The sequence below is a fragment of the Diceros bicornis genome, chromosome 26 (genome assembly GCF_020826845.1).
Source record: "Diceros bicornis minor isolate mBicDic1 chromosome 26, mDicBic1.mat.cur, whole genome shotgun sequence".
NCBI classification, from domain to species: domain Eukaryota; kingdom Metazoa; phylum Chordata; class Mammalia; order Perissodactyla; family Rhinocerotidae; genus Diceros; species Diceros bicornis.
This window is the reverse complement of record NC_080765.1, coordinates 41,592,524-41,619,198: the sequence shown is the minus strand read 5'-3', so window position 1 is coordinate 41,619,198 and position 26,675 is coordinate 41,592,524. Positions and strand designations below refer to the sequence as shown.

Genomic DNA, 26,675 nt, shown 5'->3' with positions numbered 1-26,675 from the left:
TCGCTTCTTAAGGCTGAGATAAAAATATTCAGAATATTTTTAAGAACTGCAAGTTGCTGTTTCCTTGAGATAGAATTCTGACCGTGAGGGAGGTCAAAAGAAGCAGCCTCAGCACTTGCTTTCAAAGCCACCTAAGCAGCTGTACTTGATAGAGAGGGCGCTCGAAAATGGCCAGGTGATGGTCTCTCTGGTTACAGTGTAGCTCCCCGGTGAAAATTCTGGCAATCTTCTGACCCAGGGTGGCCATATCACTTCTTGTCTGCGTGGAGGCGTGATTGTCTTGTGGAACAGGTTGGAAAGGGGAGTCTTTCCGGAGCAAGCTCTTGATGAATCCAACTCATCAAATCTCAACTAGTCATCTCAGCAGCTTGAAAGGAGAAGTATTAAGCAGCTCAAAAAAAGCAGTTCAGCAGAAAATAGAGTAAGAATAATAACGAAAAGACGCAATATGTTATCTTTACTTCAAAACAAAGTGAGAACTTGAGAATAGAGTGGAGCACTTCTTTTGTAGTTTGTGGACTTTCCTTGGGATTCAAAATATATTTCTATCTCTACCTTCATCTCTCCCTGACAGATGTAATGCAGATTTTAGGCCAGTGTGGTCTGCCTTGGGTTCAGACTAGACTCAAGATGACTTGAGTCTTTGAGCTAATGTTAGACAGGTGGGTTGAATGTTCAGTTTCACCTGGCTACAGTCTTCTCAGTGCTGTGGTAAGAAAGACTGGTAGGGCCCATAGACAGCAATGATGCCACCAAGCCCTCCATTGATCAGACTCAGACTGTGGCGTTTTTTTCCTTGCCTAGTGAGAGAATTACTTGCCCCTGATACAGCTAGAGTCCTAGTTTCCCTTATTATTTATTAAATGTATCATATGCCTATGGGTGCTAGAGAGTTAGGCTTAGAGGTGAGAAAGAGAACATCGCTATGGGATTTTGGCTGTACCTCTACACCTAAGATCCAAATAACTGAGACAGATAGAGATATTCACCTCAAAAACTCATTCCGCTCCATAGGTTGCTCTATAGAAATCAGCAATATAATATTCTTCTTCACACAATCAACCAAAACCTTCTTTTCTTGGTGCTTACTGACATAAGAGGCCATGGAAAGCCAGTTGCTGGTCCACACAAGTAACATTTTTGGCAAACAGGTTTCTGGGGTCCACTCAGGGATTCTGATCTGGTAGATATGTGACAGGGCTCAGGAATCTATAAGTTTAATATGCTCCCCAGTTCCTTCCAATGTGCAACTAAGTCTGGGACCCATCGGCCAAAAGTCAGAACCATCAAACAGAGCAAACTCCCCAAATTCTGTCTTTTGCCCATTGAAGAGCTGTTATTTCAAAACTATTCAGTTAGGAAGTATATTTGAGTATCTAACATGGGCATTCCACCTAAATAGGGCCCTTCTGATGGAGCGTATAATCTTATGTTAATCAAATAATTCAGGCCTATTCTAACCACAGATCCTCACTGTGGGAAATATTATGAAAGGTAATTAGTCCAATCCCCCAAGTAATTTATTTTTTTCTCTATAGAATCCTGTCAAATAATCGTCTGCTCCAGCTTGAACACATCCAGAGCTGGTGTCCTCTATGGATGACCCCCTATTAATATCAGAAAGTTCTCTCTTAGGCAGATCATTGGGCACACCTCTCAAGTACCCTGAGCTTCGGAGATCACTTTAGCGCCCTCCTGAGGGATTGGGGGTTAACGCTAGTTGGTTATGACTACCTGTTATTAGCAATTACTGTCTATGTTATTAGCAAAGTGGAACATCATACTGCCCCATGTAAGCTTAAAGCCAACATTTACCATTATGTAACATTTACCCAGTGCAAATAGGAGTCCTAACAGATTGCATTATTTCACCCAGTTTACAGTGTGAAAACCAGAATGAGCTGGGCAAATTTACACTGGAATTGTTTCAAAAGGTTGGTGTATATTTCTGAACAAGATGTACAAATATTTTTAGGGGTTTTAAAAATAATGTGTCATATTTTCTGTACTCTTCTTAGGAACAGTGTCAGTGAAGAAAAAAGATGGATTTGACAATGTGATGTTTAGTGGGGTTGTTTTTTGAGGCTGAAATATTGAAATATGCCAGTGGTGAAGTCAAGGGTCTATTTGTTATCTGTCAGTAAATGAGGACTTGCTCAGAGTGTTATTATAAATAACATTCTGTTAATGAAGCATCTTTATTTTCTACCTGTTGATATGACAAATGAATACCCGCATAATGTGTTAGAACTTTACAATACACATTTCCCTTTTCGGTTAATAAAGTAGTTGGGAAAGTTGACAGATTCAGAAGCATGTATGTTATTTGAGGGGAGGGGGAGGTTATTAATATTAAAAAACGTTACTGGAACTGTTTGCATTATTAATCAATTGATGTTTATTTCTATTCATTTCATGTGATTATTTTGTTTATTAGATCAAAGAGTTTAAGATTTATTAAAAAAAGGTCTTTCCTTTTTTTAGGCTTCTAATTTTTATTTTTGAGAAGTAAAGGCTGTAGAATTGACAAATTCAAATAACCCTAAAATTGCATGAAGAAGAGATGTTCTTAAAACCACACGGCATGACTCTTTAGGCGATGTTAGAAGATTTTGGCATTCATTGTTGAATTTTGTGCACACGTTTTATTTTATTTTATTCTTAATTTGCATGTCAAGAAAGTGATTCCCTTATTTTTTTTCCTCGTTATTTCTTTTTCTTCTCTGTGAAGACACTGTAAATTTATTTTGATCTCATTTTCTTTCCGTTAGATTTATTTTCTTCTGTAGTGACATTTAGAAAGGTATTTTTGGTATCATTCTTTGAATTCTTCAGGGGTTACAGCTAACGGGTGACAGAAAAAAAAATCTTGTTCACATTTGTCGCTTACTTATTGCACACCTTAGTACTCTTATAATTTCTCTAATTTGCATGTTACAGAACTGAAGCCAGGACAAGACATAGAAATTAAAGCAAGAGAACGTTACACAGTGGTCATTGACTGAAATAATAATCTGCATGTTGTTTTCCCTTCTCCCTCCTGCATGCAGGGATTTGGTTTCGTAACTTTCGAAAATAGTGCCGATGCGGACAGGGCGAGGGAGAAATTACACGGCACCGTGGTAGAGGGCCGTAAAATCGAGGTGCATGTTCAAAATATTTTCCTTTACATCTTTTTTATAAATGTCTGCTTCACGCTCATTCGTCGTTTCAGATGCATCATTGTGTCTTGTATGTGACCCTCTCCCTTCTCATTGTTTATATATATATATATTTATATATAAAAAGGAAAACTGGCCTTACTTTTTTTTTTAATTTTACTTTATTATGTTACTCTTATGACTGCTGAAAGGTGGATGGCAAAAGCGACACAAAAGAAAGGTTAATCTGAAAGGTTTTTTTTTTTAATTTTCTGTGTTTTATAGTCAGTGGGTGCAGTAGGTTCCAAACAGTGGAGAGAGTGTTGCAAAACAAAACAAAATACAGAGCAGTTTCTTTTTTTCTTTTCTTTCTTTCCACTGCAGGGTTGACGAGGGATCCACAGTGGTGTGCAAATTAAGCCAAATTGTGAAAGAATTAGCGTTCGAAAGAACAATTGTTTAAAAAAAAATGAGAGGGCTTTGTCATTAAACCTTTCATTTTTTTTTTTTTTTAAGAAGCCAGTTTGAATCTTTGTATTCTTTTGATAATAAAGTGAATGACAAAACAGGATTTCCTGTTCCGTATCTGGCCCCGCTTCAATGAAAAAAATAAACGCTAAAATTCCGATACTCAAAATTTACTCTTTCTACCACTGGATCTCCCTCAACGTGGCCACAGGGTCATATTTGTTAAAACTTAAAAAAAAAAAAAATACCAGTTAAAAATGCTTTAGTCTTTGGAGTAAGATGTTGCATATTTTGCCTTTCATTTTCCCCCCTCGACGATAACGCTTAGGCCCCTCACCAAACTCTCAGTAACCATGGTAACTGTATACAAAGCCATGCTGGCGATGGTGGTGAATGGTAAGTGGTGAAGTCCATCTGCCGTTTCACGTATTTAGTGCTGATATATCTATATACATATATATATACCACGTGAATTTTTTTGACTTGTTGTATTAAGTTTTCTTGATGCTCTATTTTTTTGGATATTGGTACGCCTGTAATTGAGTGTACGTTCTAAGCTAGCCTGGGAGGCTCTGACTGGATTGAGACATGACCGGTGCACATCTTACTCAGATCGTTAACTCCATACTGTGTTAAACAATGCACCCTCTCTTTTATCCTTTTGTTAGCTGTGACTTTAAAGCTTGAATGATTTCGTTAATTCTTGCGATGTAAAAGGCTCTTGTTCCAAGTGTTGAATGCTAGATGTTGCTTCCCGGATGGTTCTTCCCTCCCACAGTGTTGCACACGGCTAAAACCTGTTTGTCCCTTTTTTTGACATTTATGTGCCCTTGTACCTTGTCTCTTCCCTCTCCTACTCCACTGCATGTTCCTTCATATGAACTTTATTTTATGTTTAAAAAAGTATTTATTGTTTCTGTGTTACCATGGAGTACACGCATGCATTTAAATCTTCAATTATGCAGTTCCTTTTAATTTGCTTTTACTGTCTCCTTATTAAACTTTTAAATGATATGACATTGCTTTATTGAAATGATTTGTAAGTTAAAACGGTTATGAAGTAAATGTAATTATAAAAATGTATGATTTTGTTATGCACCTACTGCCTTTTATAAATTAAAATGCATTTTAGTTTTTTTTTTTTTAATAAGTAATCACAGTCATAATGCATGCAACTAATTGAACTGCGGGCTGGCCCTGGAACATGTACTCATTTGTGTTTTCTATGTACATAGGTAAATAATGCCACAGCACGTGTAATGACAAATAAAAAGACTGTCAACCCTTATACAAACGGTAAGTAGAGACTGGCGTTTTATAAGAACTCAGCTCTACCTCTGATGCCTCTGAATCTATTAAGTGCTTTAACCAGAGAATCCGTTTCAACAAGCTGAGTTTGCCTCAGCACAGCTACTGTGTCCCTGCTGTCCACCTGCCACAGTGAACCGCTTGAATCAATACGATAATTTTCACGACAAAGGCCAATTTAGTTTTCAGGTTAAGTGTGCATGCTCTTCTTCCAGTCTCTCTAGAATAACTCCCATTTGGGGTGAGATACAGTCATTATTTGGGGATTAGTTGGTTAATTTAATTTGTTGTTATTATAGTAAGTTAAGTGAGGATGTTTGTTTAATTTTTTATCACTGCCCCTTCGTTGATCGCTAATCATTCCTGAATGTGCGGCTGCAGAATTTGGTTCCGGCTTTGAGTCTTCTCTGGAGTTATTAGGCTTTTGAAGTGGCTTAGAGCGTGCCTCACGACGAGTTCCACAGTGAGAGCAGAGTGTATGAGTGCGTGATTTGCTCCTCTCTGAGTTGCCTAGTGCCCTTTGGGGCCCTGTGAGGATGTTGCTGTGTATTGCAGACCCCTTCAGGACAATGCCTTTCTTCTTACTAACCGAGAAGATGTCTCTAAAGTCCTCACAATAAGAATTCATATATATATGATGAGTCATTAAAAATCTGCAAACATTTTGATTCTTTATTCCTTCTCAGAATAAATCTTTCTTAAGATATATGGGGGAAGATCTGCTGATATGCTAATCACATACTCAATTATACCAAAAATTAGAAAGTCATGCAGTAAGAGTATATATACTTAGTGGAATATTATACCCATTACAATAAGCAGGATGAAGACCATGAAGGGCCCATAGTGAATGAAAAATTGTAAAACAAAATTCTAAAATAAAAAATTACATGTACAGTATGATTTCAACTAAGTTTATGGTGGACATTACAGCAAAATGCTAATGGTTGATGAATTGTGAGGCTAAAGATATTTCTTCTTTGTTTTATAGGTTTTTAAAAACAATATAATTTTATTACTGCTATAGGGGGAAATGTATGGAATTTTCCAGTTTTAGCATTTTAATTACACATGAAACATAGAAATATAGACTCATTTTAAAAAAGAAAGAAACATTAAAGAAAAGGCTAAAATATATTTTGAATAACACCACTGCCAACTTGGTTCCTTCCTCCCACCTCAGGGGATGCCACTATTACAGATTATTGCCTATACTTTTGTTTTGCATTTTTTATGCATATATGTGTAGTAAGATATGTTTATAGTATTCAAAGTATTGTGTACATGGTTTTTATATAAATGGTATCATGGTGTACATATCATTTTTAATTGGCTTTTATAAATCAATGTAGAGTTCTTTTGATGTTAGTATATAACAGACCAAATTCATTCTTTTTAGTGGTTACATAATATTCCATTAAATGGATATATGGGCTTATTCCAACCTTCCACACTGATTGACATTAAGGGTTTTTTTTACTGTTATAAATGATAGTATTAGCATTTGGTAGTCTTGTTTTTGTTTTTCTTTCTTGCACTGATGGCTACCAATTTGGCTAAGTCAGTTTGTTCTTATTTTTAAAAGGGGCACCATTAAACAGAGATATACCCTCAATATAATAGGGCTCTAAGTTGAAAGTCCAGAAGGATTATTTATTCTGCTGACCCATTTTCCCAGCTCCACCAACCCAAGACATCTCCTTAAATGGTATAGAAAATTTCCACAGCAGACTTGGAATGCCCAGTGCTGACATGAAGCAAACCTCTGATTTATGTCATGAATTTTCTCTGCCCGAGTAAAAATGTTAGCTCTGCAACTTGCCAGAGTTAATACATGATGACATCAATCTGATTATTGGGCATTTTCTTTAATTATGAAGTAGCAATCGTGTGTGTGTGTGTGTGTGTGTGTGTTTTCATGCATATGCATAGGTGCTTGTGTGTGTTGTTTATGTGAGAAAAATGAAGCAAGGGAAACCCAATATTATTCCTTAAGCCATATGTATGCATATTTATTTTAATGAAAGAGTTATTGATCAATGTCATACCCAAGGGCTGAAAACTAGACCTGTGGGATTTTTGAACACCATTCATTAATAGCCAGCTTTTCTGGAACACTGACTGTATGGCATTATGTTAAGCATTTTAAATGCACTGGGCCCATATGAAGTCCTATAAAGAAAACATAGTTATCCTTATTTTAAAGATGCAAAACTGAGGCTAGATGAGATGAAGTAATTAGTGAAGTCTTTTCCGTTTATTATGAAGTAACAAAATCTTGTGGCCGTGCCTGCTGTGTGTATAGCGCATCGCTCTTCCCCCATCATCTTACAGAACTACACTCAAGTGGCAACCAGCTATAATAACAAAAAGATTCTTAAATGTGCAGCCCCAAATTCCTGCCAGATGTTGGCAATAAACATCCCACATCCCATTCCAGGTAACCATGTATTCTTTGTTTCTAGGAATAAGTCATGTGAGTATCTCATCCATGTACCTGAAAAGGGGACACTCAGAGGCTTAACCTGTGACATAGACTAAGCATGGTACCTAAGGGGTAGATGGACGGTCAAAGTAGAACTCACTTAAAAAACCAATGCAAATCCTAATTACGTAAAAACAGTTGGCTTCTATAGAGGAGATCATGCGGACTTTGGGTATTCAAAGAAAAGCAGTTCTCAAAGCTTTTCCAATCTTTAATTCCTGAGTATCATCACTACAAATAAATTTTCCCATAAATTGCAATATAACATAACTGAAAATATACAGGGCCCTCCCAGAGCCTTAACAAGAGTGACTCTATTAAAAGGGAATATTATCACCCCCCCAAAAAAAGAAAGAAAAAAAAAGAAAGTGGTAACTGTGTGAGATGATGGCTATGTTAATTAGCTTGACTGTGGCAAATATTTTACAATGTATATGTATATCAAATCAACAAGTTGTACACCTTAAACATATACAAATTTTAGTTGCCCATTATACCTCAATAAAGCTGGAAAAAAAAAAGAGGAGATAAGTCAGGACCAGTGAAGTTACAATGAAATAAGAAAATTAAGTGATCAGTGAGATTCATTCAGTAGCTACCAAATTCCTTCTCACAAACCATCGAACTTACTCTTCAGCAAAGTTATACATTACTAGTCATCAAATTTTGAGGTTGTCCTCAAAGGGTGAAGTGTACTATCAATGCCAGTATCACATTCAATGCATTCCTTCAATCATGTATCTAACCAAAGTTTAAGCAGCTGCAAAGTTTCCAATGATGAGTAAGACTGGACCCTAAATGCAGTGAGACACACGGCTAGGAGGCTCTGCTATTGAGGACCACAGTTAATAACATCATGGAAGATGCAGATTCCGTTTCCCAGGACATTTGAATTTGGCTATGAGAGAAGACGGTAGAATGACGTATAGGGGGTCTGGAAACTCTACCCATCAGAATGCTCTGTAAACAGGGAATGGGGCTATGTATTGCTGATTTTTCCTGAGGACACCAACCCTCAGAGACGAGTTGTGCTCATTGGAGATCAGATATTTGCTTTGCAAAACAAGTTGAGAACCAGATTCTCAGGGATTTCCTGGCTGTTGGAGAAGCATGGGTGTTGGATATAGATCTTTTATTCGCTTAGAGATCTTAGGAAGGATGAGAACTGGACAAAAAGATCCAAAACTATGGAGAGAGGTAGATTTTCTATCAGCTCGGCCTTTCACTGGCTGTTGAACTGCAGGCAAGTTGTTTAAATGCTCCACATATCAGTTTTCTCAAGTAGGAACTATAGATATAATGGCACCTCTTACATACGGTATTTGTAATCATTATGGGAGATAAAAGTACTTAACACAATCCCAGGGGTACAAAGTGCCCTAAAAATTTAATTACATACTAATCTCAATAATAAGTAGTCATTGTGTTCCTTTTTTGGCTATAGATAGTAAGTTGAATTTCCTGATAGACATACTAGTTTGAGGATCAAATATTCAGATGCCAGCAGAGGCTGGGCAGGTAAAATAAATGAGCAAACAGAGAGAGTCTCAGAAACTCACAGTCTTTTTGGACTATCTTTCATGTTCATACCAAGAAAAGCAAAATTTTTCTTTATTAAAAGAAAAAACAGCACAGGGCAACGATAAAAGATCACTGACATTTGCACTCCAAGCCAGACGCATGATAGGGAGCAGTGGTGACTGTGACTAACTGAGCGATTAAATGCGGTGGTTCCTGGTCACCTTCGGCAAATCGGTCCATGGGGGAGTCTTAATCTAAAGTTGCCATTTCTACTAATGTTTCAAAAGAACGAGAAATCCTGTGTTTTAGATGAAATTTAAATGTTGGCAGTGAATACATGTTGCAAAAAAAATAAATAAATAAATACTGAGTGAACCAAAGAAAACACATCTGTGCACAATATGCACTTTTCATTTTGGGCATTGCCTCCTGCACCATTTCAGCTACAGGTCTCTGGCATCTTTAGTACATGCCTTTGGAAAGCATTGGTATGCAGTGTTGGAAACCCCTGTGGTGTCTTTAAGGGAACTTTCTTGAATGTGTTTCTTTGCTATCCAACCCAGCAAAGCCCTAGAGAAGGAGTGTGCAGATTTTTCTGTGCACATTTAAACTTGCCTTTTAACACTCGATACAGCCATAGTTAACACTGGGGATCTTGGCGAGCGGTTTTCTAAAGACGGCTGGCACAAGAGCTTTGAGAAGCGAAATTTGAGGAGGGGAGCTCTGATTTGCATGCAGCCCCTCAAGGCCCAGCCACAGAGAGGTCTCTCTAAACTGCTCACGTGTCTGATATGGAGCAAGACCCCCATGTGTCTGGTCTCTGCTCCATTGGCTTGTTGCATGGGGGGCCCTGGGAGGCTGGGAGCAGTGGGCTTTATCAGCTGTTCTCCTTTTGTTGTAAGCTTCATTGTTCGATTTAATGTCCTTGATCAAAATCTCTGAATTTGCAAGGCCTGGGGACATACACAGACTGCCTGAGAAATTAGAACTGGGATCGTTTTGTCCGTCTTCCAGACAGTGCAGGCTCAGGTCTCTAGCAGAGTTATTTATCCCAAGGGTCTCTTCCAGGTACTAGAAGGAGTCACAGGGAGTAGGAGACTATTTGCATGTGATTTGCATATATTTATATAAGCTTGCATGAGCTCTGTAAGTCTGAGCTGGGGTGATTTTCAAGGGCTAGATTCTTATTGTCTTCCCCTTGAAGACAGTCATCCCTAACAGGGTCCTTCTTTATTAGATGTATTTCAGGAAGCAGGTCACTGGAGGGTGGAAGGAGATAGAATCCTAGTCCAAAGGGAATGAGTCCATTAGAAAAAGCTCTCTAGTCCTTCAGTGCCTTTAGGACAAAACTTAGTAAATATTTATGGAGAACCAACTATCTGCCAGACGCAGTTTTAGGTGCTGGGAATTCACAGCGGATGGCAGTCCTGCTCACTTGACCATTAATTTTAATGAAGGAGAATGGTTATTAAAACAATTAAGAACAAGCAAAGAAAGAAAAAAAGATAAATCCAAGTGGTTTTAGCAGCTATGCAGAAAACAAAACTGGGAACTGGATCAGCCAGTAGCTCTAAGGAGTGGAGGGAGTGGCATTAAGTAGCCTGCCCTAGAAAGACGTTGGAGACCTAAATAACATCAGGTCAACTTTGTCAAGAGTGGGGAGAATTCTCCAAGCAGAGGGAGTAGCAGTGAGTACAATCTAGAATGATCTAGAATGATCTTAGGTGGTTTCATAAAGATTAAAAAGTCCAACGTTACTGTGGTTTGAAGAGAAGGGAACAAGGGTACAAAATAAATGGACAGGGGTTAGATGGTGTGCGCTTGTAGTCAGGGTAAAGAATTTGTGTTCTTCTAAATTAGGAAGGAAGCTTTTGAATTCTGTAGGGGAGAAAGATAAATCCTCTACCCTCTCTGGGTCCTTCTGGTTGGGCTATGAATTAAATTCACATGAGACAGAATAACAGGAGAAAATCAAACAAAGCTTTATAACATGTATACAGGGGGGAAACCCAGGAAAACTGGGTAACTCGCAGAATGGCTCTTAAATACCATCTTCAGCTAAAGACAAAGGAGGATGTTGGGAGTGGGAGGAGTCAGTTAGGGGAGATTACCAGAAAAGGACAGGAGACAAGAGTAAGGTTATCATGCAGATTTAAGTCCTTGCCTTCCGCATTGATAAGAGTTTTTCGGTAAGGTCATCCTCCTCTCTTCCTGATACAGAGAGGGAGACATCTTTACAAATGGAGATTTCCCTTACAAATGTAAATGTCTCTTACAAAGGGTAACTTCTACTTCTACTTGGTTTTCAGAGCTTTTCCCATGTCTGCAATTTTTAAAAGTAACCAGCCCAAAATAATCCTTATGCCAAAGAGACACATTTTGGGGTTGCCAATTCTGATCCCCCGCAATTCTGAGTAGCAGAATGACATAAATGAGTTACTTTTTAAAAAATGATTTGGCCACTCTGAATAGAATGGATGAGGCAAGGGTGGAAGGAAGGGAGAAGGAGTAAGAGGAGATGGTAAAAGTCAGGACATTTTTGCCGTGGACTTGTCCAGGCAAGAAACAGAGGTATCTTGGCCTGGGATGGTGGCAATGGAGAGGGAGTAGAATAGAGAGAGTGGAAACATCTTTTCAAAGTCTAAACAATAGGACTTTCTATTGGATTGTAAGTGGATTATGAGGGTAAGGGAAGAATCAAGGAATTATTCATCAAGAATTTTGTTCTGAGAAACCAAGTGGATGGAGATGCCATTTGCTGAAGAGGAAGACTCAGTGAGGGATAGCCTTCAAAGGAGGAAGAAGATGAAGAGTTGGGTTTTCATGCCTGGTATGGTTCAGAAAGGCTTTTGTTTTCCCTACAGTGGGAGTAGAGCAGCCTTGTTTAGGAGAAAGGACCAGTGATGAGGAGAAGAGCAAAACCTGTGCTGATGTTCCCATGATGACCTGAGCAGTCTCGTTTCATTTAGCTGCTCACAGATTCCCAGTTAATTTCTTGTAGAGGAAACCTTATCAATGACCTCTCTCAATTAATATTTGCAGACATGAGACGACACATATCTCCTGATGAGGGAGAGTATCATTTAATTTCTATTATTTTTATATTGAATGAGAGTTTTCCATGAGTACACTTGGTAAACTGGTAGGTAATTGGTAGATAGATAGGTAGTGGCATTAAGTAGCCTGCCCTGGGAAGAGATTGGAGAACAACAGAACATCAGGTCAACTATCTCAAGAGCTGACCAATCAATCAATAGATAATAGATGATAAAGGGAAAGAGAGAGAGAGAGAGAATAGATAGATAGATAGATGATAAAGATAGATAGATGATAGATAGTGGCATTAAGTAGCCTGCCCTGGAAAGACATTGGAGACCTAAATAACATCAGATCAATTTTGTCAAGAGCTGATGGATCAATTGACAGATAAATAGATGATAGACGATAGAAGGAGGAAGAGAGATGATAGCTAGCTAGCTAGATGATAGAGATAGATGATAGATTGATGGATAGATGATAGATAGATAGATAGATAGATAGATAGGTAGATAGATAGATAGATAGATAGGTTTCTTGGCCCAAGGAAGATAAAGGCAGATGAGAGAAATATGATTTAGGCATTCTTAGACACCTCTGCGAAATCTATTTCTTTGAAAAAGTGAAAGACCATTGGCATAACTTATAATCTTTAAGAGTTACATCAAAATTAATCGATGGGTCCACATTCAGTGAATGGTGTGTCTCAGCTTTGTGAGCAAAAGGAAGTATTTAAGGGTGCTAATAAAGATGTATACAAAAAACAAAACCTTACTTGAGTAGTATCAAAAAGACCCCGTCTCCTCTACCAGTAAAAGGTAGGGGCATAAGCAGGGCATAAGAGGGGGAACAGAGAGAGGAAGAAGAGGAGTAATAAATTAATAACTTAATTATTAATTTAATATGAATCCTCACAGATTTCTTTCACAACTCTAGATTTCTGTGAAGGACTAGAAAGAGAACATTAAATATATACAGATAACCCTGAAGATTTATTTTTGACTAGTTTGCTCTGTTTTCTCTTAGGCTCCAAATGACTTGAAAGTGGACATTAGTTCCCATGTCCTCAGGAATTGGGTATTTTCTTTTTTTGGAATCAGTGGAATTTCACTTGGTCAAATTGAAGTCATTTTTCACATTCCTAAAATACGTATTCTGAAATGTCTGGGGTAACTCTTATTTTTACATCACTATAGATATTCCTATAAGACAAGATGTGGTTAACGTAAGAGAGGAAGGTGTCAGTATGAGGTTTCAGAAACCATTGGGACAATAGGTCTCAGAATTTCGTACCTCTTTCTGTATGTCTAAAATGGGGCCCAGGAATTTCCAATAAAAAGTCTCCCAAGTAATCCAAGACAACTCTTTGAAAAACCCTAACCTAAGGTCATCCTGGGGGCTGTAATCCAGCTAGCATATTCGAGTTGGAACCGCAAGTTCTCAGAAATGAAACATTCTAGAACATTCTAGAAAGTTCTTAGGTCCATCCAGAGGCCTATCTATTGAGATATTGAGCCTCTACCTTCCTTAGTGGATCAGTAGATTGTGGCCACCTCTTAGCTGTTCTTATAGGTGCATAACTCAGGTCAAACGGTGGGATGTCACACCTCTCCTTTCTGGGAAGCTCTGAGAGTGCTTGTCAGAAATATTTTCCCTCAAATCCCAACTTTCACCATTGCCTTTTCTCAGGAGCATTTATTAAAGGACTTCCAGTGTTTGACCCTCACCCAAGGACACAAGGTGTTCCATGAAGGCAGCACGCTCTTCTTCCTCTGTCTTTCAGGAATCCTATAAAGGATGTTTTCATAAAGCCTTACCAGCAGAAGCAGGAAATGATCACTAAACCCTAAAACGTGTTCATTCTTGCGAGATTGTTCCCTAAATAATGCCCGATGAATCTCTAATGTGAATAGCTTCTCGATTTGCAAATATTCTTGTATGCTCTTTTCTTGAGTAAAAGTTTCTAAACGGCCAGCATCAGTTATACAGAATACGCTCCATCCAGAACATTTGGAAAATTACAAGATTCTGTTAATTTTATATACAGGTTATTTGAAAGTTACCTTAGATATCACGCATTGATTAAGAATTTTTATGGTTCCTGAATGCACTGAAATGTATTCCACACTTAGTCTCTAGTGGATAAATGTCATTTTCTTTAGGATTTAAAAAGCACTTCGGAATTCTATAGAGTCTCTGGGTCATAATTAGGAGTGACAATTATCGAAATACGTTGCTGCAAAGAATTCTGTTTATGCAAGCTTTCAAATTTCTGTGAACTTAATGCAAAGCGACATGTGATGGATTATCTGGCAGCGATATATGTAAAGAAGACAAAAAATTGAAATTATTATAGTGACTCTAGAAAATATTGATATAGGAGAAAATTAATTACCACATCATTTTCAAAAGGTTTACCTGTAGCTGGTCAGTAATTTCCATACTATTAATATAATTGGCAGAAAATCAAAGAAGGGCATAAATCTATTTTCCCATGTATAGATTGCAAATAATTTTTTACGTATACCTAAACTATATATCTTCTAAACTTTAAAATAAGAAAATACACCACTCCATTTGACTTGTAGTTAATTTGTGATAAGTTGTTAAATCAATTATGATAATAACATTTTCGTATATTTGTTTTAAGGCTGGAAATTGAATCCAGTTGTGGGTGCAGTCTACAGTCCCGAATTCTATGCAGGTAAAGAGTTTTTCTTTGCATGACTTCTTCTTGGTCTTTTCTAAATGTGCTTTGCCTGCCAATAAAGAATGGGTTTCATAAAATAACCTGAATCAAGGAAATCCTTATCCTAAGAAGTTTTGAATGATTTTTTTTTGGCAAAACCAAAAGTGTTTAAAACCCTTTAAAAAATAAAGGGGAGTCATGCAAGTTACATTGTGGAGTAAGCATGGCGCTGCTGCTCCCTGTGGCATTTCACATTGATTTTGCCTCAAAAAAGCATTGAGACTTTGTTCAAGAGCATATTGAAGAAATGTAGAGCCGTTCACGCCCATTTTATTTCAATATGCCTGGATGTGCTTTTTTAGCCATGCATTTCCATTTGGGGTTGCATTTTTTTCCTGACAAAGCAGAGAGTTGGCTCACTGATTCCAATAATATGGCGGTGAGTTGAAATTGCCAAGAGAAGGATTATTTAGAAAACTAAAAAACACTAAGTTGTCTTTTTCCTCCATTAATCAGTTTCCCTTAGCAATTCCATTTCTCTCTGCTTTGCCTTCAAGGATGTGTCTCTCTCCTCACCCCTCCCCTGCTACCCACCAACTAACCACTCAGTTGGGAAATCCACTCTCCTAGAAAACTTGGTCATCAAATTTGGAAAGAGAGTAACCCAGAAGCAACAGTGGCTGAGATCTTTGCCTGGCTTGGCCTGTCACTTTTGCCTGTTATCTCCCTGTGCGTTAACGAGGCTGCATTTAACACCTGAGAACCTTAGTAGATTTGCCACGTGGATAATGAAAGGAAGTCTTTCTATGATGCGGCCCTAGCTTTTTAATAAGAAATAAAAGACCAATTGGTCCAGATACACTCACTTAGTGATCTCTTGATGGTAAGTCACACACCTCGTTTTGTCTCTTTTGGGATGTCTTCCTTCTGTCATTTTCCTGGAGCTAAGCGTCAACCTAGTGGATGAGAAAGGGACACAGGAAGCTTACACAGCACTCAAGCACAGTAACCAACTTGATTAACAAAACTGAGTAAATCTGGGAAGGCCCAATAGGATAGCTGAGTTCTGATCTTAGGTAGGCAATATTTACAGTTATTGGTCATTTATGGATTTTACCACAAGCCTGGATTAAGTCCGGGGACTCTATGACTGTGAAGCAGCTGTGTTGACTCTTATGAGGGAGGAGAAACTTAGCTATAAAACTTTCCATGACTGTATGGTGGAACCCACCTCCTGAGAGGCCACATAGCGGAGTGAGGAACGCGGACACTGCACTCAGACAGCCCAGGTTCGAATCCTGGCTCGCCTCTTGCCAGCTGTGTGACTCTAGGCAAGTTACTTGACCTCTCTGTGCCTCAGTGTCTTCATCTGTTAAATGGGAGATGGTACTAGTAACAAACTCACAGGTGTTTATTAGAATTAAATGGGTTACTATATGAAGCATGTTTGGTGCATAACCAGCACCATATAAACGTTGGGTAAATAAAAATAAGTAAGTTAGTGTTCTGCCTCTTTACCATAAAGGGAAAATTAACTGAGACCCGATTCTGCTGAATTATGAGTGCACCACTAGACTAGGAGATTCTTTTCTTAATTTGTGAGAGGACTAGTCCTTCCATTCTCAGCATGTCCATTTAGGGGAAATTAATTTCTGGGATCAGGGTAAGGCGGTCTGTTCAGGGGGCACAGATATTGCTGGGGTACGTTCCTTGTCCAAACCTGCAAAGAAATGAAGTCCACCCAAAGGGCACAGAGAAAGTTGGACAGCAGCTTGCGTGTGTCTGTGGGCGCTGTCTGGGGAAGTGAAGTAGGGGGAGTGAGGAGGTGGCAGATTCTCTGTATGTGTGTGTGCACACATACGTGCGTATTTTCTCCTCAAAATAACAGAGGCAAGAGCAAGAAGCAAGAAACTAGCCAATGAAGGGGCAGAATATGGATGCATGAATTGAGATAGGAAAGTGCATTTTTCTGGTCCCATGCAAGGTAGTTGCTGTCTTTGGCTCAAGCAACCAGGAAAACACCAAATATCTCCTTTACGTGTGATTTCAAACCTATTTGCACATGTGTGGGTGCTTAAGAGGACATTAGGACAGAAGAAACAATTCAGACTGACTTACACATACAGCAATAAATTAATGTGCATAACTTTGAAACATTAGAGCAGCCATTCAATTAGCCCTGAGCCCAGTGATGGAAGTTAGACCACTGGACTATAAAGGAAAGAATAAGTTATAAGAAGGGTTAATATTAACTGAGGACTGTCTGTGATCAGGCACTGTTCTAAGCGCTTTATCTAAATTAATATATTTAAACCCTCATGGCAATTTTCCAAATTAGAAAACTAAGGTGCAAAGAGTTAGAATCACAGGGCTAAGATTTCACAGCTGGTAGGAAGCCAGCTAGAATTTGAAATCAAGAGCCTGGTTCTTTACAACCAGGTTATACTGCTTTATTTTTTATGACTATTAAAAGTCGTAATTCTTATTGACTGCCCCCTATGATGGTAGATCATGCTCCTGCTCTATGTCCAAACCAGTCAAATTCAAGACGAGGAGATAATCATTCTAGACTATTCCAACCACCATCACCATATTCAGACATATTAAGTGGTTGGGTCAGGGGAAGCTTTAAGGAGTCTGGACAACCAAATAATTATTTCTATGAGCTGCTCCAATAAACTTAAATCCAAAAATAATGGGCCAGTGTTCCTTGAGAAATCTGAATATTTGAGTTTTGTGTTACTAAATCTGGGCTGTCCTTAATAATCAGAAGCTGCTTCTTTCTGCCTGAATAGTGTGTATGTAGGTAGACAGAGTTCATGATATTCAGAAGTGTGGGGAAATATTGCTGCAAATTCAACACTCCAGAACAATTCCTTTGAAATATTTGAAGATCTACGAATGCTGAGAATCCAGCTAGCTTAAATCTAAAGTTTCAGGCACCTGTATCTGTGCAATGCATACATACAAAATGTAGATGTAGGATGTATTCCTTTCCATATCCAGGTATAATTATTAATGTCATCCCCGTAAATATCCATGACTAAAAATTTAGGGGGGCATTTTGAATTTCCCCAACTATAAAAATAGACTGGATTTATCTTGCAATTTTGAATGTGCCGCAAAGCTGAGATGAAGACCTTGTCATTGATTTGCTTCGGATGTTTAGTGAGTCAGCCCTGTATCTGCCTGAGACAGAAAGTCAGACTTACATGTCATTTCTATATATCAGATTTTGTGTTAATGACAAATGTCGTAATATTCCCATAGTATAATTATTGATTTTCTGAAGCTTATGCAGAATGAACAACCCAGCCTCCAATTGTCTCTCAGAATGGGGCATGAAAAGTTCACATATTTTGTAAATTAAAATCAATATTTTCAATCTCTCCTAAAGGTAATTTTCCTAATTTAGTGGACTTTTCCCTAACATTTATTTTCTCTTTTAATTATAAAATGGCAGGTTATTGATTTTCGTATATAACCTCTTGACGCCCTGAGTGCATTTTTATTGCTCATGCAGGGTGGGGGTGGGGAGAGCAGTTGCACCTCTTAATGAGGATCTTTAATTACTAGCTGAACAGTATTAATTTGCTTTGATAAATTATGACATGCACTCTCCCTTGCGTGCACATTCCAGAGGAAGCATTTAGAAAGCTGTTTGGAAAGGTCTTTCATTCCGGGGGGTTTTTCTGAACTCTTATCAAGTTGTACCTGGCAGAACTCTTTTAAATCCTTGTCCAGTGGCGAGCTCCAGAAGCAGACATACCTAAATCAGCATATCCCATGAAAGTATATAAATCTTCTTCGAGGACAAGTGGGTGTTTTCCTATAAAGCTAAACGGCATTGATTATTTTCCTAAGTCTAATCATCTTCTGACTCTTTGAGGCTTATTCTCAAGACAAATGATTGATAAGTTAATAAAAAAATCTCCAGGTGGGTCTCAAAGACTTTAGCCGGTATCTACGGCCATTCCATTTTAAACTTTAAATAAAATTAAAGGCACTAAAAAGAAGTAGGATATTTGCATATATCTGCTTTCAGTAGCATGCTTCAAGTTATTTAGTGTAATTAGAAATAGCATTTCTAGGAATCCTGATGAAGGGCGCTCAAAGGGGATTCTTAGTTTCCTCATCATTGTGAGAAATTCCCTCTGCCATCTAATAAAAAGATTAAAAAAAAATGGTGTCTTTTAGAGATAATCATGAGATCTAGCCAACGAAACTGTTGATTGAAAGCACCTTTAATCTTCCTAAATAAGTAAAACAAAATAAAAATAAATAACAGAAGGTTATATAAAGATGTCGACACGGTACTGACAAATAGCAAATTCATCCGTTTCTCGCTTGCTGGTAAGATTGCGGCACAGCTCCCCCACACTGTATATCATATCTGCCAACTCATTTCTGTGATTAAATATTCCATCAGTGGGGCTATAAGGCAGCAAAGCTTAAGAAGATTCATAAGATGCACCACTTGAACACACATAACTCACCTCCGTGGATGGAAAGCACTCGCCTGCAAAGGAAAATTGGAATTGAGTTAAATTACTCCACGAGTCGCGATCAATAGGGAAAGGAAAAGATCTTCCAATGCAATGCAAATCGAAGATATAGTTAGGCCCTGATCGCAAGAAACACAATTAAAGTCAAAAACAGAGAGATGCAGAGTAAATCAACTTGAAAACCTTGAAGATGGCGATGAGAAATAGTCTTGGCGACACTATGATTATTAGTGGAGTTTTTGAGGGGGAGGAAAGGGGTCCTGAGTGGATACTTCTCTTGAAAATAAAAGTTTCTGGTCTCAAGAGGGGAGAAAAAAATGACAAGAACTAAAAGAAGGGCATACCTTGCTGCAAAGTCACATTTGAAAGGTGGTCGGGTCTTGAAACTAGGTTATCCTGGGGTTAGAGGGAGGATCAGATAAGATAACGAGTGTAAAAGAACTTTATAGACTGAAAAGTAAAATATAAGAGATTAGCGTGATCACTGAAGTCACCTCAACTGATGATGTCCACGTCAGTAAAAACCTGGACACAGACCACATGACTTGATACCAGGCTGGGTGATGGGAAAGTGGATTGGGACCTCAATATAAAGTTTAAAAATGAAGAGGATGGACGTAGCACTCTGTGATTGCTTATCTCGAAAGGGCAGCTGTATCTGACCTTGGATTACCTGTACAAAGGTATTGGTTTTCTATGGGATTTTGGCCACTGTGAACCATGATTCGTCTAAGAATTGGGTCAAAAGAAGGTAGATGTCAGCCTCCCTCCCAGGTGCTCCCCCCACTTCACTTCATTGAGTCCATTACAGGTGAGAGAATGACCTTTAGCCACACTTTTCAGTGGACTTCTTTCCAATTCCCTTCCTGCAATTTGGATACAATAGCATCTGAAAAACAGTAAGATTGTCCAGAACCTGTGATAACTGTGGTCCCTGACCCAGCTACTTTTCTTTTATTGGTCACAGTCCTAGACTTTGGATTCGGCTTGGGGTGATCTGCCAACACAATGGGTACAAAGCATGCCGCATTTGGGGTGACTACCTTCGCATCCTGAAAGAGTGTCATGTGGGTTTGAAAGGTACCTGCTACCACCCTGAGCCCTTCAAAGCAGCAAATATTCGGGTGCCCCTTGTGGCTCTAATATTTCCCATATCCACCCAGAGGACCAGCCTCCACTAGTCTCAGAGTGATGGTGGTAAGGAGCCAGCTTATGAACAATGACCTTTGGCTCTGCCATGTTTTGTATAATTTACACATCTGCCAGATTCCAATGCAGTGCACTTCAGTGAACTGGAACAGAATAGTCCAGATTTAGGTCCCCAAGCAAAGGATTTTCGGCCTGGAAATGTTCCACTTCAAAGAGTTTATCTCGTACATCTGTTTACCTTTCCTCCCCTTTTGCTTGCAATTCACTTTCCCTCTCTCCTTCCCCTGCCTGTCTTATCAGATTTCATTCCACCCCTGCCCACATTTGGCCTTAATTTTTATCTGTGTCCTTCCCTGTCCCACAGAGGGAATGCAGCTCAGCTTTGACGGAGCCTCTGGGGGTTTTTCATCTTCAAATAAGATCAGAACTTGCTTGTGTGCTGAAAACTGCATTTCCTACATAAATTAGTCCCCATTCTATTGCATGGAAAGGCTATCAGGGAGAGCTCCCCCAAAAGCAGGGAGTTTCAGGGTGGTCCTTGTAGGAGAAGCCCCATCTGTATAGGCTGTGGGGGAAAGATGAGGTTCGAATATCTGGCTCTGGATAAATTTCATAGAGAAGGTTCTAGGCTGACATTATCTATATACTGAGCAACTCAGAACATTAGCAACAAGAAGCCAACTCTGGGCACTTATTCTGTGCCAGGCCCTGTGCTGAACATTTTGCATCTCCTCGAATTCTCATAAAAATGTTAGCGCATTACCTTCATTATAGAAATTATGAAACCAAGGCTTCATGGAGAGTTTATCTCATTCTCTAAATCACAGAACAAGTATGTGAAAAATCTATTTACTATGTAAAGGTCTTTTTTCTAACCTCAAAGCCCATGTTTTTCATCACCATGCTATGCAGCTTCCTCAGTAGGAGTAGACGAGGGCATGGCCTCGATGTCTTCTATTCATCAGGTCATAGAATATAATGATAATTAATTAAAATATCTTTGCATTTAATATTACCTGCTGCGTGCCAAACTCCATGTTGGGATCGTTCCATATGTTTACAGAGATTGCAACTTGGCAAGATAAGTATGATTTTCTTCGTTTTGCAGACAGATTAGAAATCCAGTGAAATTAAGTTGGCCAAAGTTGCTGACATCCAAAGTTAAAGAGCTGGGTCCAAACCCATATCGTCGTGATTCCAAGCCCGTGCCTTTTTACTATAACAGGTTACCTCCCACACGTGCTTTAATTAATCCAATATCTTGGATTTACAGTTCTTAATTGGGAGTCATTTTGCCCCCCAGGGGAATTAGGCAGTTTCTGGAGACATTTTTCATTGTCACAATGGAAGGAGGAGTGTTCATTACTGGCATCTAGCTGGTGGAGGCCAAGGATGCTGCAAAACATCCTACAATGCACAGCACAGCCTCCACCACAAAGAATGATCTGGCCTAAAATGTTGATAGCACTGAGGTTGAGAAACCTTGTCCTGATAGAAAGTATCACATATGCACCAAATAACTTAATTCTCATGCCCTACCAATTGCTACTTCTAATGATATATGAGCAGCTGTAGTTATCAATGGCAATCAAAGAATTTAAAGAGAGACATCCACCCAAACGTTTCCCCTTCCGGGGATTACTTTGTGATTTTTGACTCCAGAACAGAAAAGCATGAAGTTTTATTTGATGCTGCAGAGCTGTGTCTGGGGTCCCCAAGACCACCCTCAGGCCCTGTAATTGGCCAGAAATATTCACAAGACTCAGAAAGGCTATCATATTCACAGCTTCAAATTATTACAGCAAAAGGATACCGATTAAATATCAGCTGAGGGGAAAAGAGTCAGAGGAAACCAGGCAAAAGCTTCTGGGGGTGCTTTCCCAGTGGAGTCACACGATGCGCTTAATTATCCCAGCAATCATGTGTGACGACACGTGCCAAGTGCTGTCAGTCAAGGAAGGTACCTAACTTTGGTGTCCAGGGATTTTATTGGGAGTCAGTCACATAGTCGTGGAGCACCCATCTGACTGACCCCAACTACTCAAACCTCAGCCCAAAGAGCAAAAATAAGCATTCCCCATAAATTACATTGCTACCACAAACTGTTTTATCAAACTGGTACTGTGTGCCCAAGGCCTCAGACATCCCAAAACAGTCTTAGCAGGTAGAGTATTCCAAGGGCTTAGAGCTCATCCCCCAGGAGCTGACCAAGGGCTGGTCCTAAAGATAAGCCTTTCTGGGGGAATGTGTGAGGTTTGAGCAGCCCAGGCCTGCTGAGTTAACCCTTTCCTCTACAACAGTGAAAAAAAAAAAAAAAGAAGATGACAAGCTCAGAACACATAGCAATGGTGGTAATGATGGTAGTGATGAGGACGCTAACGATGATATGAAACAAGACGTACCACTGTGTTTGTTGATCCCAGGAGAAAAGATCAAGCTGAATTGAGTTATGAAGGAGAAAAGAAGGTGTGGCTTTTTACCTAGAGCAGGGGTCTGCAAGTTTCTTCAGTAGAGGGCCAGTTAGTTAATATTTTCAGCTTTGTAAGCCGTATAGTCTCTGTCACAACTAATCAACTCTGCTGTTGTAGTGCAAACATAGCCATAAACAATACATAAATGAATGGGCATGGCTGTGTTCCAATAAAACTTTATTTATGGACACAGACATTTAAATTTCATGTAATTTTCATGTGTCATGAATGAGTCATCTTCCCCACCTCCCAAAACATGTAAAAATGTGAAAGCCGTGACCACTTTGCTGGCCCTGGCTTAGAGAATCCAGATTTAATAAACACAAAGCCACCAACTTAAGCCCCTGGGAGATTTGTTTTTAGCATCACACTGTTGTAGCAGTTACACAATACTGCATGGACCCGTAAGATAGCTGGCTGTCACGTAGTTGCATGATGTCCATCAAGCAAGGGCCAAAGAGAGAGGCCATGTATAAATTAACATGTACCACTGGCTTCCATGAATTTATCCCTTAGCTCAGAGTTACAGCACTGAGGGCCTGGAAGTGCCAGGCACCATGATAGGCGCTCGGGGACCATCCTTCCCTGCAGAATTCAGCAGGGCAGTAAAGGATGCAGACAAAAAAACTCAGTGTATAATAAATGATGATACCTGCTGGAGCACTGAAAAATAACAACTGTCTGCATTAAAAGAGGTGGTATACATTGAGTCTTCAAAGTTAAGTAAGAGTTCACTTGGAAAGAAGGTGGAAAGAGATCGTTGCAGAGATGAGTAAGGAGGAGTTTGGTAGAGTCCAAATTTCTCAACCTTTATCTTCAGAATCCATTGAAAAGTGTTAAAAAACAAACAAAAATAAATACAAGTGTTGATCTTCACCTGAGATGGGAATTTGTGAGGCAAAATCAGGTTTCTCCAAAGGTTGAAAAATATTGATCTGTTGAGATCAGAGAGTGCTTTCTAGAAAAAAGTTGTAAAAGTCTTGATAATACTGTACAAAGGAATCTGGATTCTGGAATCTATCCTCTGAGTGGTAGGCAACCATTGCAAGCTTTGATAAAAAATAATAATAAAAAAAATAAAACAAACTAGCAAGAACACCTGGGGATGTGTTAGTCTCATATCTACACTCAAAACAAATAATAGTCTTATCATGAGGACTGTTACTAATATGTGGATTAAGCCCTGAAGGGCTAAAGAAATAAGACCATATCAGGAACTGCTCACCAATTCCAGAGTCTGGGTTCTTAATAAACCCCAGGATTATAAACTGGTGCCCAACACGAAGGCTGTTATAAAACTTGTCTCTTGGTTTTGTCCAAATCTTTTCCTAGGAAAGCAAATTAACAGAGATTTCAAAAATGAGGTGATTTCATTTTTTTCTTTATGTTTTAGTTGTGTTGCCATTCTCTTATAAACCATTTAGTTTTGAAGATTTTTTTGCTTCCTACTTTTCGCGTTCTTTCCAAAATTTATAGTTCACTGTTATTAGCCCACCCAATTAAGTTGTTGCGTAAATAGAGACAAATTGGCCAAATATTGTTTAATACCCTGTATGTTAATTATATGTAGATACTTATTCTCCAAGTATAAAACAAAACTGTCCTGTTGTCTTTTAAAAATTTAGTGTTGAAGAACCAACACACAAATGGGAAAATCCTACTTAGATTAACTACATCGATGACAGTTAATGCATTTCTAGAACTTCTATGGAACTGTTACAACCCATTACAGTGGAAATATTGGTTTATGAAAAATTAATAAAGCCAGTGGAAAATGGAATCCAGCATCTGTATTAGCTATTTACACCAAAAGAATCAGCCAGAATTAATTATGCCGTATGCTACATTCTAATGAGTTTTTCATTAAACTGTATACCATTATGGAAACTAAACAAGGCTTACTCAAAGAATAATGCCAAGGGCTGTTATTTTTTTTTCAGAGATTAAATTAGTTAATGGGTTATACATTTAAATCTGATGCAAAGGTTAATTGATGTACACTTATCATGGTATTAAAGCCAATATTTTAAAAACATGAACACCCCAATATCACTTATATTTCCTCTGGAAAAAAGTATGAATCTATTTGTATGTTTCTAGTGTTGGTTTGATATACGTATATGTGATATTGTAAAGATTGAAGCCCTCTGTATGAGTTCTATGTCATTTTTGAAAACAATTTTCACCAGGTGAAATATTCTATTTGCTTTCAGCCCATACGGGTTGTGTGTGTGTGTGTTTGTGGCGTGGGAGGCGTATTTAAACAAATATATCTGATTACTCTTTGACAAATTCAAAGTTGAAGTGTATTTTCTACTTTCACCAAAAGAATGGGGTCAGGATTTTAAACCTAATCTGAGATAGGAAGGAAACTCAAGATGAATTTCTACCCCCATTCCACAAATATATCCAGTCCCTCCTAAAATGCAGTTCTGTAATAGTTTAGTGAAATATAAGCGGGTGGCACTAGGGACGGCACTCCAGAAGGGTTTTTGGACCCTTGTAGCATCTCAGAGGCTCTTGAGTCTAGGAAGATGAGAGAGAGAAAGGAAGGCTATGTGGGTTCTTTGCAGAGACATATAAACTTCTCTGATTTCAGCTAAAGCACAATTTCTGATTTTTTTTTTCTCTTGAGCAGAGATTGCAAACTAAAATGTCTTTAGGAGCAGGCTGTGAGATAAGCGAATGAAATGTGCAAATGGGAGGGGACATGTCTCAATTTTAGGGAGGAATGTCCTCTCCCCATCACCCTGCGTGGCCCTGCCAGGCAGGAATACTGGCCCAAACTCATGTGGCCCCATCTCCTGATTCCTCAAAAGAAGCCAGACATCTGACTTGTAACATTGAGCCTCTCAAATTTAAATGTTTGCAATTAATTCCCAGTCTTAAAGTGTTTCCCATTAATTCCATTATGTTTATTTATTTTTTATTTTTTTGTGAGCAGGGTCAGCCCTGAGCTAACATCCATGCTAATCCTCCTCTTTTTGCTGAGGAAGACCAGCTCTGAACTAACATCTATTGCCCATCCTGCTCCTTTTTTTCCCTTTTTCTCCCTAAAGCCCCAGTAGATAGTTGTATGTCATAGTTGCACATCCTTCTAGTTGCTGTATGTGGGACGCGGCCTCAGCATGGCCGGAGAAGCAGTGTGTCGGTGCGCGCCCGGGATCCAAACCCAGGCCGCCAGTAGCAGAGCGCACGCACTTAACCGCTAAGCCACAGGGCCGGCCCAATTCCATTATGTTTAGCATTGTGTTAGTGGCCAAAAAGAGTTCACCAGTTATCAATTTGCTGCTCCTTTCTTAAAGGAACAAGGGAACAAAATAAGTCCCCAAAGTGCTGTATTTTGAAATTCCAAATAATTATTACTGCTTCTTTCACTATTATTATTACCAAGATCACTTATCTATTATTTGTCAAACCCTTTCATGTAATAGCTCTAATCCTTACAATAATACTCGATGAAATAGATATTTTTGTCCTTACTTTACAGATGTGAAAACTGAGGCTCAGGAATGTCAAATGACTTGCCCAAGGTCAAAGAAACTTACTGTCAGTGAGGCCAGAAAACAAAACAAAGTTCAAAAGTTTCAGAGGCCCATGCTTTTTCAGCTACGCTATTAGACCTTCAGAGTCCCCTATTTCTCCTCTCTGTGTTTCCTTCCTCCACGTCTTATTTCAACCCTGCAAGTGAGATTTTCTTATTTATGGATGATACATCCTGCCCAGAGGCTTCCTTGGTTGGATTTAAAATCTTATTGCAGATTCTTAAACACGATCATGAGGTTTCAGCTGACATGTTTAGCCTGGAAGAGTCGGGTGTGTTCAGCCAGAAGGCGACCCCAGAATTCTTAGTCGTGGCTTAGTAGAAATGGGATTGGTGGGTATTTATCATTCCAAGGTTGG

General features: G+C 38.9%; 1 protein-coding gene across 3 annotated transcripts in view; it reads left to right on the top strand.

Annotated features, from left to right (window-relative positions):
• RBFOX1 (RNA binding fox-1 homolog 1) overlaps window positions 1-26,675 on the top strand; it is a 358,536-nt gene that overhangs the window by 243,892 nt on the left and 87,969 nt on the right. For all 3 annotated transcript variants that reach the window (XM_058570101.1, XM_058570100.1, XM_058570099.1), the window contains exons 5-7: window positions 3,051-3,143; window positions 4,844-4,904; window positions 14,609-14,662. In XM_058570101.1, the coding sequence (XP_058426084.1) occupies window positions 3,051-3,143; window positions 4,844-4,904; window positions 14,609-14,662 (208 nt within the window). The remainder of the gene's footprint in view (window positions 1-3,050; window positions 3,144-4,843; window positions 4,905-14,608; window positions 14,663-26,675) is intronic.